This window comes from Trichechus manatus, unplaced genomic scaffold (assembly GCF_000243295.1).
Source record: "Trichechus manatus latirostris isolate Lorelei unplaced genomic scaffold, TriManLat1.0 scaffold00015, whole genome shotgun sequence".
In the NCBI taxonomy this organism is placed as follows: domain Eukaryota; kingdom Metazoa; phylum Chordata; class Mammalia; order Sirenia; family Trichechidae; genus Trichechus; species Trichechus manatus.
In genome coordinates, this window is record NW_004443951.1 from 21,733,861 (window position 1) to 21,751,940 (window position 18,080).

At 40.0% G+C, this 18,080-nt stretch overlaps 1 protein-coding gene across 1 annotated transcript in view; it reads left to right on the forward strand.

Moving 5' to 3' along the window:
• PSMB2 (proteasome 20S subunit beta 2) overlaps positions 1–18,080 on the forward strand; it is a 30,027-nt gene extending 11,947 nt beyond the window's left edge. The window contains exons 4-6 of the mRNA XM_004371953.2: positions 14,843–15,005; positions 16,497–16,546; positions 17,847–18,080. Of these exons, the coding sequence (XP_004372010.1) occupies positions 14,843–15,005; positions 16,497–16,546; positions 17,847–17,954 (321 nt within the window). The 3' untranslated portion in view covers positions 17,955–18,080. The remainder of the gene's footprint in view (positions 1–14,842; positions 15,006–16,496; positions 16,547–17,846) is intronic.

Below are 18,080 nucleotides of genomic sequence, written 5' to 3' on the forward strand. Positions count from 1 at the left end.
TAGCCTACTAGACTGTGAGAGAATAAATTTCTCTTTGTTAAAGCCATCCACTTGTGGTATTTCTGTTATAGCAGCACTAGATGACTAAGACATAGGGTTATTCTTATAAATGCTTAGCAAGTAAAAGTAGAAATAATAAGTTGGAAAAATATCATCCACCCTGGTGTAGTGATTTTCAGATTTTATTCCATGAAGCTGCTTCAAGAAACTCACCAGGGAAGACCAGTGTGATGAAACTTTAGCTCCGCTTTATGTAGATCATCACAGCTTTTATCCATGTTATGTATGAGGATTTCATGTAAAACTTATTTGAAAAGGTGGCTCCACTGCCCCTGTCACCCTAGAGTTTGAAAACTAGTAGTATAGTTGAAAGAGTCTTGCTCCAGGAGGTTTAGCACTAGATCTGTGATGAGCTAGTTGAAAAACTGTGGGAGAAAGAGAGAATTTGATTAAATGATTTTTATGGTTTTTTCTAGCCCACAAATAGCATGATTTAAAGATCTGATGTCAACATCATAGCCAGACTTGGATTTATATTTTCAGTTTAAGAGAAAGAATATATAGGAAACAATTTCAAGTGTAAATGACTGTGGCTTGTCCTAGCACTCTGGGTTGAATTTGAGTGTGTTTGGTCTGGTTAATAATAGGCAGGCAGGGTGTTCTAGAAGAATTCTGGTGCTTTGAGCCTTTTATTCTGACCACTAGAGTTATTTTCCTTGTGCCTTTAGTGGCTGGTACAAAGACATCATCTGTATCTTTTATTGTATCATTGAGGTCATATGACCTTGTGAACAGATGGCCCAGGTGAAACCTTGACTTTGCAGGTCTTGTCCCTTAAACACAATCACCCATTTGTTACATGTGATTAAAATGTCACTAACGGGTAATTTCACTTGCTTTTTGGCAAATATGGTTAGCAGGATGTGACATGGCGTAGCACTGCCTTCTTCCTCCATGTGCCGTCTCCCTTGAGGCCTCCTCTCCCCTGCTTGCCCCTGTCTCACCCATGCCCAGGCTTGCCTTCCAGCTTACCTGCTCCAGATGGGCGGCACAGTGGGAGGACACTGGCAAAGGCAGATGTATTTATTTTCCGGAGACAAAATGTTGTGCTGCTGCAGATGGCAGTGCCTTGGAGCAAATGGCAGCCTTTGACACTGCTGCCGCACAGCCTGGGCATCTTGACAGACAGAGCTGGCTTACTTTTGGTGATGGGGAAATTGAAAAAAAAAAAAAACAAGTTGTTTGTCATGAAACTCCTAGACTTTGAGTGCAAGCATCAGTCCTTTTAGAACTGGAGAGCATCCTTCTTCCCTACTAGTTAGCGGGTCACCCAACTAAAGATTTTCACTATGGCCGAAAGTTATATGTCTCCTATCCTTAACAGGACATAAAGTAAAAATTGAAAACATATAGCTACATTTAGATGCTTTTTTAGCGATACTGGTAAAATCTCACAGGAATCTCTTAGGATTGGGAGTGGTTCATGTCTGTCCCAGGGGATATACTGCTGTTCTATTTTTAGTGGTCATTTTGATTATCCAAAGGCCCAGGGACAGATGTGCCTTGAAGTTGAGATGCGTTAATTAACATGACAGCATTTTTTGCTTACAGTGTTTTTCTACCAAGAGGAATAAGAATTTTGACAGCTGCCGTTTTAAGCAGTTTGCTTATGCAATCATGGGGCTTGACTAAATCAGTTAAGAAGACAAAGACCATAACTGTTGAATCATTACTCTAACTAATCTTAGAAAAAAATGGCTTAAGAAGATCCTTCCTTGAAAGTTATGCCTTTATTAGGAAACCTTTTTTTCTCTCTCTTTTTTTTTTTTAAAAATATGTGCTGTTTTTCCCAGCCCTAGTGTCGATAAGAGTTAGGAGCTTGCAGGTGTAAGCTCCCCCCCTCCCATTCCCTTCTCTCTCCAGGGGCTTATATGTGAGAAGGTGTTGCTTTCTCACTCAGAGAGCATATATGTGCTACCCGGTTGGATGCTTGCTGTGAGCACAGAGAAACCCTGTTCTGGTTGGATGGCTGGAATTGTGCAACCCCATAATGCTAACTTTTCACTTGAAGCATCCTTCCTATCCACAATGGGTGTGAAGCAACATAGGTAATTGTTCTAGATTTATATTATTTTGAAACTTCGGTCTTACAAATGATGGTTTCCTAGTTAAGGTTTGGTTTAAGCCTGAAGCAGCAGAGTGCCGTGTCTGTTTAGTAAGAACATGTTGTTATTTTGAAAATGTTTACTATCAGAAATGCAGATTTACCCCCACCTTTCAAGATTGCTTTAGACCAGTGCCCCAGCCTGGGTGGGCATAGGTGTGGGTGTACCCTTACACGCACACATACCCTGGCATCCTTGGTGCCTCTTTTTACCTACTCTGGCCCAGGAGCATGCAGGGGTATGTATTTAGAGTTAATCCCAAAAGTCCCATGAGATTTTCTTTTCTGTCTCCCAAAAAGCAATCATCTAAAATGAAGGGTAAAAAAATAATAACAAAATGAAGGGTAGTGGGGAGGGACTTGGGGGGAGGAAGGGTTGACAGTGTTCTATTTCGTGACCTGGGAGGTAGTTACGTGTGTGTTCACTTTATTCATTAAGCTGTACATGTATTTTTTTGGTACTGTTACGTGTATGCGTTATTTCACAAAAAGAATTAAGAAAATTAAAATGAAGGACAAGAGAGTAGGAAAGCATAACACATTTTTTTTAAAAGTTAAGGAAAAATAATGGAGAAAATATTGACGTTGTCAAGGATTTCATTTTACTTGGATCCACAAGTCAAGTCCCATGGAAGCAGCAGACAAATCAAATGACGTATTGGGCAAATCTACTGCAGAGGACCTCTTTCAAGTGTTAAAAAGCAAAGATGTCATTTTGAAGACTAAGATGTGCCTGACCCAAGCTGTGGTATTTTCAGTTGCCTCATATGCAAGTGTTGGAGAATGAATAAGGAAGACCATGGAAGAATTGATGCATTTGAATTATGGTGTTGGCGAAGAATATTGAATATACCATGGACTGCCAGAAGAACAAACAAATCTGTCTTGAAGTACAGCCAGGATGCTCCTTAGAAATGAGAATGGCAAGACTTCATCTCATGTACTTCAGACATGTTATCAGGTGGGACCAGTTCCTAGAGAAGTTCATCATGCTTAGTAGAGGGTTAGCGAAAAAGAGGAAGACCCTCAAAGAGATGGATTGACACAGTGACTGCAACAGTGGGCTCAAACACAGCAGTGATTGTGAGGATGGCGCAGGACTGGGCAACATTTCGTTCTGTTGTACGCAGGGTCGCTATGAGTCGGAACTGACTTGATAGCACCTAACAACAATAACAGCAAGGAAAAATAAAAGTTTACATTTACCGTCACTTTTGAATGTAGACACTACAACAAATAGGATTAACTAGAATGGAAGGGGAAGAATATAATAATCTCTGAATCTTTGTAGACAGAAATGATCCACCAGAATTCCACACTTCTCTTCCTGATGCCTCCCAATATGTATGGTTTCCTATATCTGAGAAGTTCCATAGCTGCTAATAGTCATTTATTCAGCAGGTGTACAGTCTGCGTTGTCCTTGGTGCTGAGAAACAGAATTAAAAAGCTCAGCATGTGCCTTAGGTGGGGAAACAGATAGGTCAGCAGTCAGTTGCACTGCAGAGTGACATATGCACAGGGTGCCCTGGGAACACAGAACCTAACCTGAGCCTTGAAGGACTAGCTGTTACTAAGGCAAAGATGAAACAAAAGAGTATCTTATGCAAAGGGAAAGGCCAAGGAGATGTGTGAGAGTATGTTAGGTTAGGCACAGTGGTTTTCTTACCATGTTCTAGTTGGGAACAGATGGAAACTAGCGGCGTAACGTAGGTTGTGAGTACTGATGGAAAAAACTTTATCCTAAAATCAGTGGGCTGCTCTGGATTTTATGTTGGTGGCCAAGAGGAGGTTAGCACAGTCAGGTCAGATTTTGTTAGCTCATTGACTGCTCTTTGGTAGAGAGTTTGGGAAAAGACTGAAGGAAGCAGGGAGACCAGTGAGGACCTTCCACATCCATGGAAGCTGTAGGAGTAACTTGTGTTGGACCTGGGATACTAATGGAGAGTACCATGTTCTAATAGAAGGGCTCCTAGATAGTCTTTTCCCCAGAATTTTCTTAAATACTCTATATCTAGTTGCTATGAACATCTGAAAATACATACAGTCCTATGTAGTCTTAAATAGTCTTTTCCAGCAGACCATCTTATTTATTAATTCAGGAAGATGAATCATCTTTGATAATGTTCACCATTCATAGATATTCATGGGTATGCTTAGCATGTACAACTTAGTATATGCCCTGTGGTGTGCAAAACATGGCTTCTGCAATTGAATTTTTGGAGAACTAACTAAAAGGTATATGGAGTCTAAAATTTTCCCTGGAAACTGCCAACTCGTGAAAAAAGAACTCAAGTAGCCTTTTTGCAAACATGGTGTTGTTGGTTTTACCATTGCCAATCAGCAATTTTATTTTGATGTTATTTGGGGGAAAGCAGTATTTTTGATTAGCAAGTAAAATTAATGTAGAAAAAAATACTGTGTTAACTAATTGGTATAATAAGGCATCTTGCCATGTTGCATTTCAGCTCATTAAATTTTGAAACTTTAATTACGATAAGGTTACAACTTTAATGGGAGAACCAATCAAACTTGGGGTTAGTGATGGCTTTACAGAGGTAATATTGACAAATTTTGGAATTACTGAGGAAGAACTTTAAAATCCAGTTTTGTAAAAAAATTGAAAAATGCATGATATTTAAATTTTTGTTCCTAAAATTCAGATTCAGTTGACATTTATTGGGCACCTACTGTTTACCAGGCCTTCTTCCAGGAACTTCAACACAGATGAGTACTTTCATTCCTCACAACTCTGTCAGGCAAGCGATACCCCTCACGTTACGGATGGGGCACTTGAGGCTCCAAGGCTAAGGGGGCTATCCCAGGTTATACAACCATAAAGTGATAAAGCCAGGTTTGATGTTAGGTCTTCATTGCTTTTTTTCACAAAAGCACATGCCTATCTTTATATGACTTATGGGATTTAAAATTATAGTTTATTCAAATAGTAATAATTTAAAAGGTGTTTTGCTTTTAAAGTTTAAAATGTAAAATGTGTTTGCTGTAAATGCAGAACATTCCTGAGCTGAAGTTCAAGAATTCAACCATTTTGCCAGTGTATTAAACAAAAACATTTGAGCATGAGCTAATCACTATTAAAGGAAAATAAAGGCAATTATTATATTTTGGCTTGGCATCTTCCAGCATCAAACAGGAATAACAAACACACTTTCAGAAAATGACCTTAGGAAGGTAAAAGGAAAACTTGGTTAGACGGTCTCATTTTCAGAGCAGCATTTCTTATATTTCATCTTGGGCTTCAGAAAATCAAAGATTTGCTTGGTTTGAGGCACGCTTGCCTCCTTTTTTCTCATTTTAGTGTGAGAATTCAGAAATTCTAAATCCTAGTTTGTTTTTTCAATGCTACAAAAAAGGTAAATGTATCTGAAACAAAAGAGAAGAAAATTCAAGGAGTCATTTTAATTTAACTTCCCTGTTGTGAAACTAAATACAGTATAGTATTCTGATAGTTTAAACTCATACTTTTTTTCAGTCACAGGATTAAGAGGAAACAGTTTTCAATTTCCAACTCCAAGCTTTTTTTTTTGTTTGTTTTTGAGTGGGCAACAGTCCCTGCTTGAGGGAGAAAAAGTCCAGTTTCTTGTTAGCTCCCCAGAACTGCTCTCTTACACTTAGAATTTCACAGACTTAGAGATTGGCCTCTGTGGTTCATCTGTCTTGTTTCATCACCTCTGCTTTCTCTCCAAACCTACCTCTCATCCCTTTCCTACTCACATTTATACTGACTGCTTACACTTCCCCTAATCTGCCATGCCTTCTCCGCCTTTGCCCACTTCACTACTTTGCTGGTCATTCTCCCCTGAGTGTGCTTCCACATCTTCACATAGCTAACTCTTAATTGCTATAATCTAACTAATAGTTAAGATTCAAGTTTCAGGGAAACTTTCTCTGGACTTCCCTCTACCTTACTTCCCCATACACATACCTCACCCTCAGCTTCTTCGTGCTCTTATGGCAGCCTAGCTGTACCTCTACCATAGTGTCGTGTTGTAATTATTCTTTGACTGTCTTCTACACATGAGCGTGGGATTGGATGTGTTTGTGTAAATAAAATCTCCTAAATAGCTGTCTCTTTATTCAGTCTCATGACTTCAGCTGTATACTGTTTTCCTTCCAGATGCCTTCTGGACTGCTCTACTTAAACTCACTGGGTCCAAATTGAGCTCTTTATATTTGCACTACAACCTTTCTCCTTACTGAGAGTCCTCTTTCTCCCTCACTTCTTCTCTTCTTCTAGTTATTAAGTCCTATCAATTCTACCTCCTCATTATGTCTCATATTCCCTATCATCCCCTACATCCCCACTGTTTCTGCCTTTGCTTGGTCCTCATCATCTGCCATCTGGACTGTTGTAGTCTCTTGTAATTATTCTCCCTGCTTTCTCTCTGTCCTAATCCCAGTCCATCTTCCATATAACTGTCAGTGACCATCCTAAAATAGTAGTCTGTTTGTATTACTTGCCCATGTAAAAATCTTCTATTTAATGTGGATGGAGGCACAGGGGGAGAATGGGACCAATAATATCAATTCTGAGACCTCAGAGTTCCTTGACACCAGTAAGCTAATGTCTGAGACACGATGAAAGGCTTTATATTGGCAGGGGGATGGGAGTAGTAGATCTTCACTGGCTTTACATAACAAAATTTCCCCCTGGTTTATATACCAAAATTCATAATTTTTAGGAGACCCATGACAGTATCCTCTCAGTGCCTGTCTTCCTAGTTCCTAGCCTCCCAGTTCCTCTCTGCTTCCTGCTGAAATGCACCAGATTCTCCAGGTACACATATCCCATGTTCCTCTGTGTTTCTTTACCTTCACATATGCTGTTTTTTCTCTCTGGAATCCTTCCTACCCCGTCTACCTTGTAAGCTCCTTCTAGATCCAAACTTCCATCTTCATCACCTGACACAGTGCTTCTTGCATAATAAATGCTAAATAAGCACTGATTGAATTTATAATGTATTCACATTCCAAGTGCAGAAATGAAGTTGGTTGAGGCACCTGCCCATTTCATAGTTATCCTGTGTTGTAGTCTCAGAGCATTCTCTGGGAATTTGGTTGAAACCTTTTATGTGCTTTTATTCTTAAGGGTTAGCCATTAGTATCATTAGAAAATGAGATTGAATCTACAGTGGATTTCCTTAAAAAGGAATATATCCAAGAGGATTAAAGTCGGGGAACAAATGATTCCATATTACTTAGGCATTAGAAGTTGGTAGTTCTGCCCCAGCCCCATCCCTGGACCCATGATGTTTTAGAGCTGGAAAAGGTACTGAGGTCACGAGGGCAGTCGGAAATTGTTTTAGGTGTTTGAAATGGTAAACACTGCAAATCAAATGTAGGTGCAAAGTCCTTCTTTAATTAAAACGGCAAAATTGAAATTGAAAATTTAAAGTTATGTCACTAAACCCACCCAAAGCAGATAGCTAGTAAATTCTGTTAGTATGTTGGACACTTGCTCCTGATTCAGAGTTCAGAGCACCAATGTAAGAAAATAACAATTAGTTTGTTGTATTTACTAAGTTGAAAAATTAGTCATTAGTAAGTTGGTTAAGTTGTTAGTATCTGTGTATGTTCACAGATATTTATTGAGTACCTGCTACACATCTTGCATAATTTTAGACCCTATAGAGGAGTCATAATTGTATAACATTAAACCTGACCTTTTAAAACGTAAAATATTATTGGTCACATGAGATGTGATACATGAAAGAGAGAACGATAGATGCTGGTATGCAAAATAGTACATTCTGAAGTATTTGAGTGTGAAACTGACATTTACATATTAAATCATATTTTCACACTAATTTCCATTTTATGAGGCAGTATGGTTTCCTGGAAAAGCACACAAGACTTGAAATTGGGAAGCCTGAATTCTGGTCCAGACTCTGACACTAATTATGTGTGGTTTAGGGCAAGTCACTGTCACCTCTTTGAACTTGACTCCTCACACTTGTGAAAGGAACATGAGTGAACTCACCCAGCTCTTAGGTCTCTTCTAACTCTATAAACACTCTGAGTGCCAGAGGTAGAATTTTAGGCAGCTTTGAAAATCAGCTGGACTGAAAGAAATAGGCACTGTTCCTTCAAAGCCTGGTCTGTTTAATGTATTTAGAAACCTATTTATTAAAACACTGTCATTACTAGGCAAACTCCTTTGTCCCACTGGTGGTTCTGTAGCTCCTTCCAAATTACTGACTCACCAGGAATGCAAGTATGCTTCACGCACTACTTGGCATTCCAAGGTGCAGCACATCGCAAAAGAAACTGCATCATTTCCAAGGCACCTCACTCATAGCGACAGCGTCCTATTCAATTAGAGGTGGCAAAGGCTGGCCTAGCTCCAAAGGAAGACTGTCAATTCTGCTTTTTTTCTGTGTCCACGCTCGGCAGGATGCTTCCTCACGCCCACCTCTCTCCCCCTTGCTGTGAGTTTGGCTTCCGCCAGATGTCACACTGCTGCTTGTCACCGCCCAGATTCTTGTCGCTGATTTTGTTGTTTCAGTGTATTTATCACAACTGTTCTCTTTAGCTGTAAAATTTATAGAATTTCATGCTGTTCGTAATCACTACAGTGTTTCTTTTTCATAAGAGAGGGAATATACAAGGAGTTGAGAATGCACAAGAGTTGGAGAGAGGGAAATGTTCCGTCTAACTTATGGAAAGTTTTCATGTATGCCACGTACACCCCCTATTCCCAAACGTACAAGAGTCCAAAGTGGAACTGAGCTGAATTTCACAGGGCTTAGAAAAAAGCTCGGAGGTGGTTAAGTTCATTTCAATCCCAGGGAGAAGTATATAACAATTGTGTTTATTGGCTAATTCCTGTGGTTTAAATTTTCTCTCTTTTAGCAACCAAAAAAGATGAATCATTTTATGGGCTCTCTGTGGTATATCTTCTTGATCTTCTTCTTGTCTAGTCAAACATTTAATAATGCAGTCAAATCCTAAAAATGATGATGGTCGTGATGATGGTGATAGTTAATCTGTATTATTACTATGTAACAGACATTGCACTGAGCACTTTACATGTATTATTTAAACCATACCACAACCCTATATTGATGGATACTGTTGTTATCCCTGTTGTGTAAATGAGGAAATCTCAAAATGACCTACAGCTCTCTACTTTAAAAAATAAGCTTATATCATGAACTTGTTAAGTGAGAAAAATGTACCACATTTGTCTGTGTGGTTTTTTCCCCCCCTCTTGTCATAAGAGGCAAAATTTTCGTGGCACCTTTTTCCAGAAGGCTAAAATTCTTTTGAGTTTCAGGATGGTTCATTTAAAATTTTTTCTTTGTATATTAGTTACATACAACTTTAAAAATTAAGTATGTTGGTATTTGCACTGCATGTCTTTGATGGTGATCCTTAAGGCCAATGGGCAGAGTCTCAGCTAAATGTTTGGATTCAGTTGCTGGTCATTTGGATGTTTTGGTTAGTGGAAAATGATATATAATATTCAGTCTTAGCCTTTGTATGGAAGATGCCTACACATACTAGATAGAATTCCTCCCCTCAGAGACCCCTTAACTTTGTCTTACTGCCTAGACTTGCTGTCTAAACAGTTAGAAGAGTGAAGACAACCACAGGCTAGATTATATCATACACAGAACAAGGATTACTTTATAAAGGTTAGAGGGATTCCTGGCAATTTGTTTTCCCACTTCCCCAGAATAATTCGGCAAATTCTCACACGTGATATTTATCATGGGAAAGAAGAGAACTGATGAAACGATAGCTAGAAAGTAAGCCTTAGCATTCAGGATAGGAAACAGTGTGAAGGTACTTAATAAATGTTCATTTACTCTCCAAATCTGGGTGTAGGTCTTTACTTGGGGTTAGGCTTCCAGGAATCTCACTATATACAACATAAAATAAAGTTATCTGTCTATGTCAATCTCAAGATGGGCTAGAGTGGGTTGACTATGAATCAGATATGTTCTAAGTGTCTAATATGATTGCTTGTGACAGTGAACATCATCACCTTTGGGGTCTTGAAAGGAGTCCTGGGAAGGAGAGAGGAGGAAGCTGTCATTTCCTGCATTTCTACCATGTGTCAGACAGTATGCTAGGTACTTTCTATTAAACATTCCTCCGTAGCCCTTTGTGAAGGCACATATTTGGAATTTATCGTATATCTCGGTGCCAGCAGTTGGGCTTCTCACTGTGAACTTCATAGATGATTGTGTTTCCCTAGTAATAATAGTTACAGCGTACTGAGCCTTTACTATGTTTTAGGCACTGTACTTATCGTTTACATGCCCTATCTCTCTGAATCCTCACCGTAACCCTTTTGTAGTAGGTATTATCTCATGTTCTACATAAGAAGACCAAAATTCAGAGAGGTTAAGTGACTAATTTTTCTAAAGCCACACATCTGTTATCAGAGGCAGAGTTCAAACTCAGGCCTAACTCTTTGCAGTGTGGCCCAGCTGCTTTTTCCTGAGGTATTTATTTATGCTATTGGTCTCCCTTTATTTGGTTCAAACTCCTGATCTGTGTCCTAAGCTTCTCTTTACTAAGCAATCCATATCTAAAGGGAGGTAGAAAGAGAAGGACCCAGGAGCTTAGCAGAAAGCAACCATATGTGTGTATTCATAGGGATGCTGGCAGCCAACTTAAACCTGAACCAGTTGTTAGAGGTAGGACCTAACACTTTCTGACATTTGTTTAGTGATTTGCTTTATCTCTTTTGTGTGTGTGGTAATTAGGCATTGGCCACATATGTATTAAAACCTGTAATGTTTTCTAGTATGATTATTATTACTCATTTATTCATTCAACAAATATGTATTGAGCACATAGTATATGCTTGTACACAGTTGAACAAAACAGACATAGTCTGCCTTCATGGAGCTAATAATGGGTATACACATTTGAATAGATGGGTTTGTCTTATATATACTAAATATTTTTCCAAACAAACTTTAAACAGACACACCTTGTGCACACACAATTATGTGCTATGTTTAAGAATAGCACATAACTGGATAGCTTGGAATTTATCTTATTCCAAGAAAACACTAATGAATCAAGAATATTCAAGTCAAGAAACCCATAACTGTGGCTTTGTCAGTTTAAATGCCACAATTCTTAGAGGAGCAAAAGAATGACAGTACACAAGACTTTATTTGAAATTTTAAAAAACTAGTGTGAGCCAGAGATCTTTGATGGAGCATTGTCAGAAGAATTTCAGAAACTGCAAGTTGTTACACAGATGTATTGATTTAATTAGTCTAGATAACACCATTTATTTATGCTTAAGTATCTCACACATGCAAAAGTTGGTAATTCAAAGTCACACAATAATTTGTGAGTTATCTTCTATATCACGTGTTGTAGCTTCTGAATACCAACTTTGGTGAGTGTGTGTGTCAGATGCTTAAGCATAAATAAATGATATTATATAGACCAATTGAGCAATACAGCTTGCTTCTGGAATTCTGTCAACAGTATTTCCTGCAAAATCTTCTGATGATGGCTTTTTAAATCCTATAAATTGTTTTAAACATAGTTTAATCACATGAGATCGACATGAGTCGGAATCGACTTGACTTGACAGCAGCAAAAAATCACATAGTATGGGCAGGATCCTCATATGAGACAACACATATCTGACCTGCGCCAGTCAAGTCTCTTTGGGATCTTTAATATACCATTGCAAGTTTCCAAAATTGTTTTGGTTAACAATATGATGAACATGGTTAACCAGTGGAGAAAAGTAGACTAGTCATTCTCTTAGCAAAAAGATTCACTTGTTTTTGTTTTCTAATAGGTAACAGACTGTGGAGTGTATTATTAAATCTCTTGGGGGTAGGACTAGAATCCTTTTGCTATTTTTTTTTTTTTTTTTGCTATTCTAATTTTAATTAAGAACACCAAAGCATCCTATGTCTGCCTGCTTTCGCAGTACTATTTTCACACTTTAAAAAAATGCTATTAGTGAATTCACCTCTCCCTCCCTCCCCACCTTTGTAACCATCAAAGAGTGTTTTCTTGTGTTTAAACCTTTTCTTGAATTCTTATAATACTGGTCTCATACAATATTTGTCCTTTTGCCACTGACTAATTTCACTAACTAGATAGTAGACAAGAATTATCTTAGGTGAAGGGAAGGACAACACACAATACAGGGGAAGTCAGCATAACCAGACTAAACCAAAAGCTAAGGAGTTTCCTGAACGCAACCAAACACTTCAAGGGACAGAGTAGCAGGGGCTGGGGGCTGGGGACCATGGTTTCGGTGAACATCTAGGTCAATTGGCATAACAAAGTTTATCAAGAAAAAGTACTGCGTCCCACTTTGGTGATTGGTGTCTGGGATCTTAAGAGCTTACGAGTAGCCATCTAAGATGCATCAGTTGGTCCCAACCCACTTAGAGCAAAGGAGAATGAAGAACACCAAAGACCCAAGGAAAGTATTAGCCCAAGAGACAAAAGGACCACATAAGCCAGAGACTCCATCAGTCTGAGACCAGAAGAACTAGATGGTGCCTGGCTACCACCAGTGACCGCCTTGACAGGAAACACAACAGAGAGTCCCTGATGGAGCAGGAGAAAAGTGTGGTGCAGAACTCAAATTCATATAAAAAGATCAGACATAATGGTCTGACTGAGACTGGAGGAACCCCCAAAACCATGGCCCCTGGATGCTCTGTTAACACAGAACGAAAACCATTCCTGAAGCCCACTCTTCAGACAAAGATTAGACTGGACTATAAAACATAAAATAATACTTATAAAGAGTGTGCTTCTTAGTTCAATCAGATACACGAGACCAAATGGGCAGCTGCTTTCCAGAGGCAGGATGAGAAGGCAGGAAGGGACAGGAACTGATTGAATGGACACAAGAAACCCAGGGTAGAAAGGGGGAGTGTGTTGTCACATTATAGGGATTGCAACTGGTGGCACACAACAATATATGTATAAATTTTTGTATGAGAAATTAACTTGAGTGTAAACCTTCACCTAAAGCACAGTAAAAAAAAATATTTTGGATATTTGGAGTTAAATAAAACATACTATTAGAATTTTTAAAAATGCTATTAGTTATACATTTTTTATATTTAGCTAGCTAATTTAATCTTTTTTTTTTTTTTTTAAATGCTCAGCTGTCAGAAGATTATGAGGATATAGCTAATATACTTGGAATTTAGGTAGGATCTTTTCTTCCAGAATTCAGGATGCTTCACCTCTATTATTTTTTCTCACCATATTCCCTAGAAGATAGAAAGGGGAAGGGTTAATTAATCAGTTTTACAGATAAGAAAAGAGACGCTTCTAAGGGTTTAAGTGTCTTGCCTAAGGTCAGACTACGTAGGTAGACACAGAACAGGGAAGGAATTCCAGAGCCTGGCAGACTGCAGCACACTACCATTGGGAAGTGTGATAAGCAGGTAATTATTTTCTCAAAAGCCTTGACTATTACTGGTCAGTTCTTATTCCTTTGAGACTATCCACTGTCTTACCCCAAGTCAGAAACTTGTTTGAAATTTAGGGCTACTCTGTCATCTTTAGGAGATGTTAGGAGCTCTTCCTGCTTGGTGCAGCTGGCTTGGAATCCAAGCAGCTACATAATATTTTCATGTGTTCTTCTAACATGAGTTCCTTCAGGCTTCCAATTGCCCATGTTAATCAGTGTTCAAAGAATGTAAAATGTCACTTTCAGGACCATTAGCTGTTACTACTTCATGCTCTGTAATAGGGTGTCTCATTTAATTTGCATTTAATCACATACATAAGTTTAGGGATAGACACATAACCATGGGCAAAGCCTGCTCACTACCCACTGTGGCAAACGCAAGAGGAAAAACACATCCTGCAGAGAAAAAGGAAGCCACCTGTAATGACAGTCCCACCGCTGATGCCCAGGAGCATAGACAGACTGAACTTAACATGGTAAATGGCCAAGCTGGTGTAGAAAAAAGTAATCATCCATTTAGAGATGAAATACAAGGCTGACTTAGCCAACGTTCTCTGTAGTAACTTGTGATTTGATTCTAATTAAAGGTAATTCAAAGAAAGAGTACCTATAAATCCAAGTTATAATTTTCACTTGTTGATGCACGTTACTTTTAGGTTATCTTAGGAGAGCCTTGTTATATTAGAAAAATGTTAGCATTTCACTGAAGTTTTGGTTCTAGAGTTACCATGTTTCTTTGTGTTTATGGACTTCTTTAACAGTGGAGCATACAGTTTACCATTTGAGATTTTGATCCAGATGCCTTGACTCCCTGTTCATGTTGGATGATGTGGTTGGAGCTGCTGCTTTCTTCAGTCTGTAGCCCGATATTCTCAGAATTGTATTTGTTGATCTCAACAATTAGGAAAGACGCAAGACTACCTATGCTTTGTCTTTGAAGTGCTTTTGTAATACATCCTGGTTCATAGGCTTTAAGAAGAAAGCAGTTTTTTGTGTGTATTTTAAAGTGCTCCAGATGATCTCTGTTCAAAGAAAACAATCCGGCCGCCCTTCCCCTCTTACCACACTCTGGGTCCTCTGGATTTCTCTAAATTTTGACTTTCATAGTGATTTATTCCATTGCTGCTAATATTTTCTTATTCATCAAGAGTTGGAATACTCCCACTTGCTATGGGAAGAGATGTTGGTGATATTGCTTTGACCATCACTTTGCAATGTCTTTTCTTTGCAGACTCCATATCATGTCAACCTCCTCCTGGCTGGCTACGATGAGCATGAGGGTCCAGCACTCTACTACATGGACTACCTGGCAGCCTTGGCAAAGGCCCCTTTTGCAGCCCATGGCTATGGTGCCTTCCTGACTCTCAGTATCCTGGACCGATACTATACACCAAGTAAGTACCAGCATTGTAGGTAGGGAGTGGTAGCAGAGCCCTGCCCTCAGCTGCTTCCCAGTTTTGGACAGTACCCTTGAAGCTGGGTGCTAGGGCCTCAATAGAGGATGCATCCTAAGAAGCACAAATAGGTACCCTCTGAGAGCTGCTCTTTCCTGTGGGTCAGTGAGATCTTTAAAAAGATGAAAAAGGCCCTCTTTTGCCAGACACAAGGAGATATTGCATATGTCCAGAATTTGGTCTTGTTTTGTTTTAAAGGGGAGCTGTAGTAGACGTCATAGTGAGTAAAACATTTTTATTAGATTCTACAATTTTTCAGTTACAAGAGGTCAGTTTTTCAGTCATTTTGCCCTGCCCAGATATTTATTGGCATCTTAGCTGTAGAGACTGAGCAAGTAAACCAAGTGGTTTGGGTGTTTGTTTTGAACTTGTGAAGATGAACAGGTCTCCAGCATGACAACTGAGAATTTCTCTACTTAAACGTCAAAGCTTTTTAAGGCCACAAACCTGGGCCCTGCCCTTCATTCTTATTGCCTGTTGGCTGCCCACTCCTCCAAGAAGTTGGTTGTCTAGTTATCTGTCAGCTTGGCAAAGCTTCAGACCCAAGGACACTTTTGTGCTGAATCCTCCCTTCTTCCCCCAGTCCCAGCATCACCTTTAGCCCCTGTGGGCAACAGGACTTGGGATTGTTAGTTTTTACAGGCTGTAGATGCAACACGGATAACCACTTCTCTCCTTACGTTCCATTCTTCCCTGTCAATATAGTAAAAGTCTGGTGTGTTCATTCCTTTTTGGTGCTGCCCTCTCACTCAGCCTCAGCCACCAGAGCTCCAGCCCACATCCTGAAAACAATTAGCCTGGCCTCCTGGTGACTGTTATTTGACTTGGCGTCTGTCAGTAATACAGCTGATTTTTCCACCAAAATAACCACCAACCACCCCTGAAGCTTGTCTGCACGATATGTCATTCCAGTTTGCCATGCCTGTGGACAGTTCTTTTGGCTCCTAGTTTGAGAGTCTCAGCCTCATCCTATCAATTCTCTTCCCATTGTCAAACTGAGACCCAGCTGGGGAAGTGAGGCTAAAACTCTGGCCCTGTCCTCCCTTTCCCTGATTTGCAGCTGGCTAGAGCAGATGGAACTGATTTAAGCCCTGGACTAAAGAGGGGAGGGTGGGCTATGAAAAAGAGAAGCAGGCGGCTGGACTTCTCCAGAGGCAAGCCCTGGCCATGGAGGCAGAATTCCGTCATGCTTACCCTTCTCTGTAGCAAATCAATTTGCAATGGCTTGTGGCTGTGGGAGCAATGGGTCTGGGGCACCCTCAGCTGTATATGGAATAAGTTTGTTCCAAGCTAGAAGTATAAGCATTTTTTGCCTTTTCCATTGGTATGGCACACTGATCTGAAAAAGTTTGAAACTTAATCGAAAGTTGTAGGGGAGAGTTGTACTTAATGACAGCACGTTGAGTGCTTGGCCTCTGTGTTTTCTTTCAGCTATCTCACGTGAGAGGGCAGTGGAGCTTCTTAGGAAATGTCTGGAGGAGGTGAGTAGCTCCCATGGGATCCTGAAAGGAATGTGTTGTCTCTGTTTGCCAATATTGTTCCAGTTTTTTGGTTGCATTTTTCTGATCCTTGCCAGAAGGTGTAAAAAATACTTTACTATCCAGATGTGAACTTGCTACCAGCAGTAGGGTTTGGTGGCTAACAAGCTTGTTTTTGTTCTCATGGGTCACCTCCTCATCAGTGTCAGTTTTACAGTTTAATTACTTTTCTTTCTGATTCATGCAGACCAGTGGTTCTCAGATTTTAGTATGTTTAAGAATCATCTGGGGAATTTATTTTTAAAAAGCAGATTCCTGGCCCCACCCTGCAGAGATTCTGACTTATTTGTTCTGAGGTGGTGCCTGAGAATCTCTATTTTAACCTAGCAGTCCCAGGTAATTTTGCTGCAGGAGTTACCGGAGCCACACTTTAAGCACTGCTACCCCAGACTTTATACCTGCTGTGTTCTTGTGCCACCTGGAATTGCCATGCTGTCTGCTACCTTAACAGTGCATGAGTCCTTGTAATATGGAGAGAAAGCTCCCCTTCCTTCCCCCCGAGAATTCAGGAAGCCATAGAAAGCAACTTGGAGGCTTTGGGCAGAAGGGGAGAGTGGCCTTGGTTTATGAGGCCAGGAGCACAGACTGCTTGTTTTAGGACTACTCCTAAGAGTCTGCAACTGTATGGGTATGAGTAGAGATTAAGAGACCACAAAGCAGTTTCATTCAGCTTTTTCGTTCTTTTGCTGCTCTTTTGGCCTAAGGATGAACTTGAATTCATGGTCCAGTGAGGGAGTGAGAGGATGAGAGCAGTGGGAGCATTGCAAGTAAGGCCAGTTTGCCTTTCACACAAGCTACACACACCTAGTCCTTATAATGGGAGTGGGCGATTGAAGCAAGCTGTTGAGGTCTAGGAGTGTACTGTGTTGGTCCAAAGCTTATTCCTAGGGTAGTCACCTTATTACCTTAAGACATTTTGAGAGAGAAGCCTGTATTTGCCAGACTGATTGGTAGCAGACTGTGGGAAATAAGCGTTGGATTGTGTCATTCTTTCATCAGATGACTAACCTGAGATGACAGGCTCCCAACTGCATCTCCCAGTTCATGCTCTCTACCTTCCAAGCAGCTTCCAGCTGTGGTTTGGGCTTTGGTCAGTGCCCCAGTACTGACTGCCTCCAATAGATTAGAAGTTCCACAAAATCAAATTTTTGTCTGCTTCTTTCCGCAGTGCCTAAAACAGAGCCTGGTACTTACTTAGTGTTCAGTAAATATTTGTTGACTGATTTCCTTCCTGTCTCTGCAGCTCCAGAAACGCTTCATCCTGAATCTGCCAACCTTCAGCGTTCGAGTCATTGACAAAAATGGCATCCATGACCTGGAGAACATTTCCTTCTCTAAAGGGGGATCCTAACATTGTGCCCTCCATCCCACTTGCCAGGGAACTTTTTTGATGGGCTACTTTATTTTTTTCTACTCTTTTGACCTGCACTCTTGATAGATGATTAATTCAGAATAAAGCTGAATATGTATAAATTGA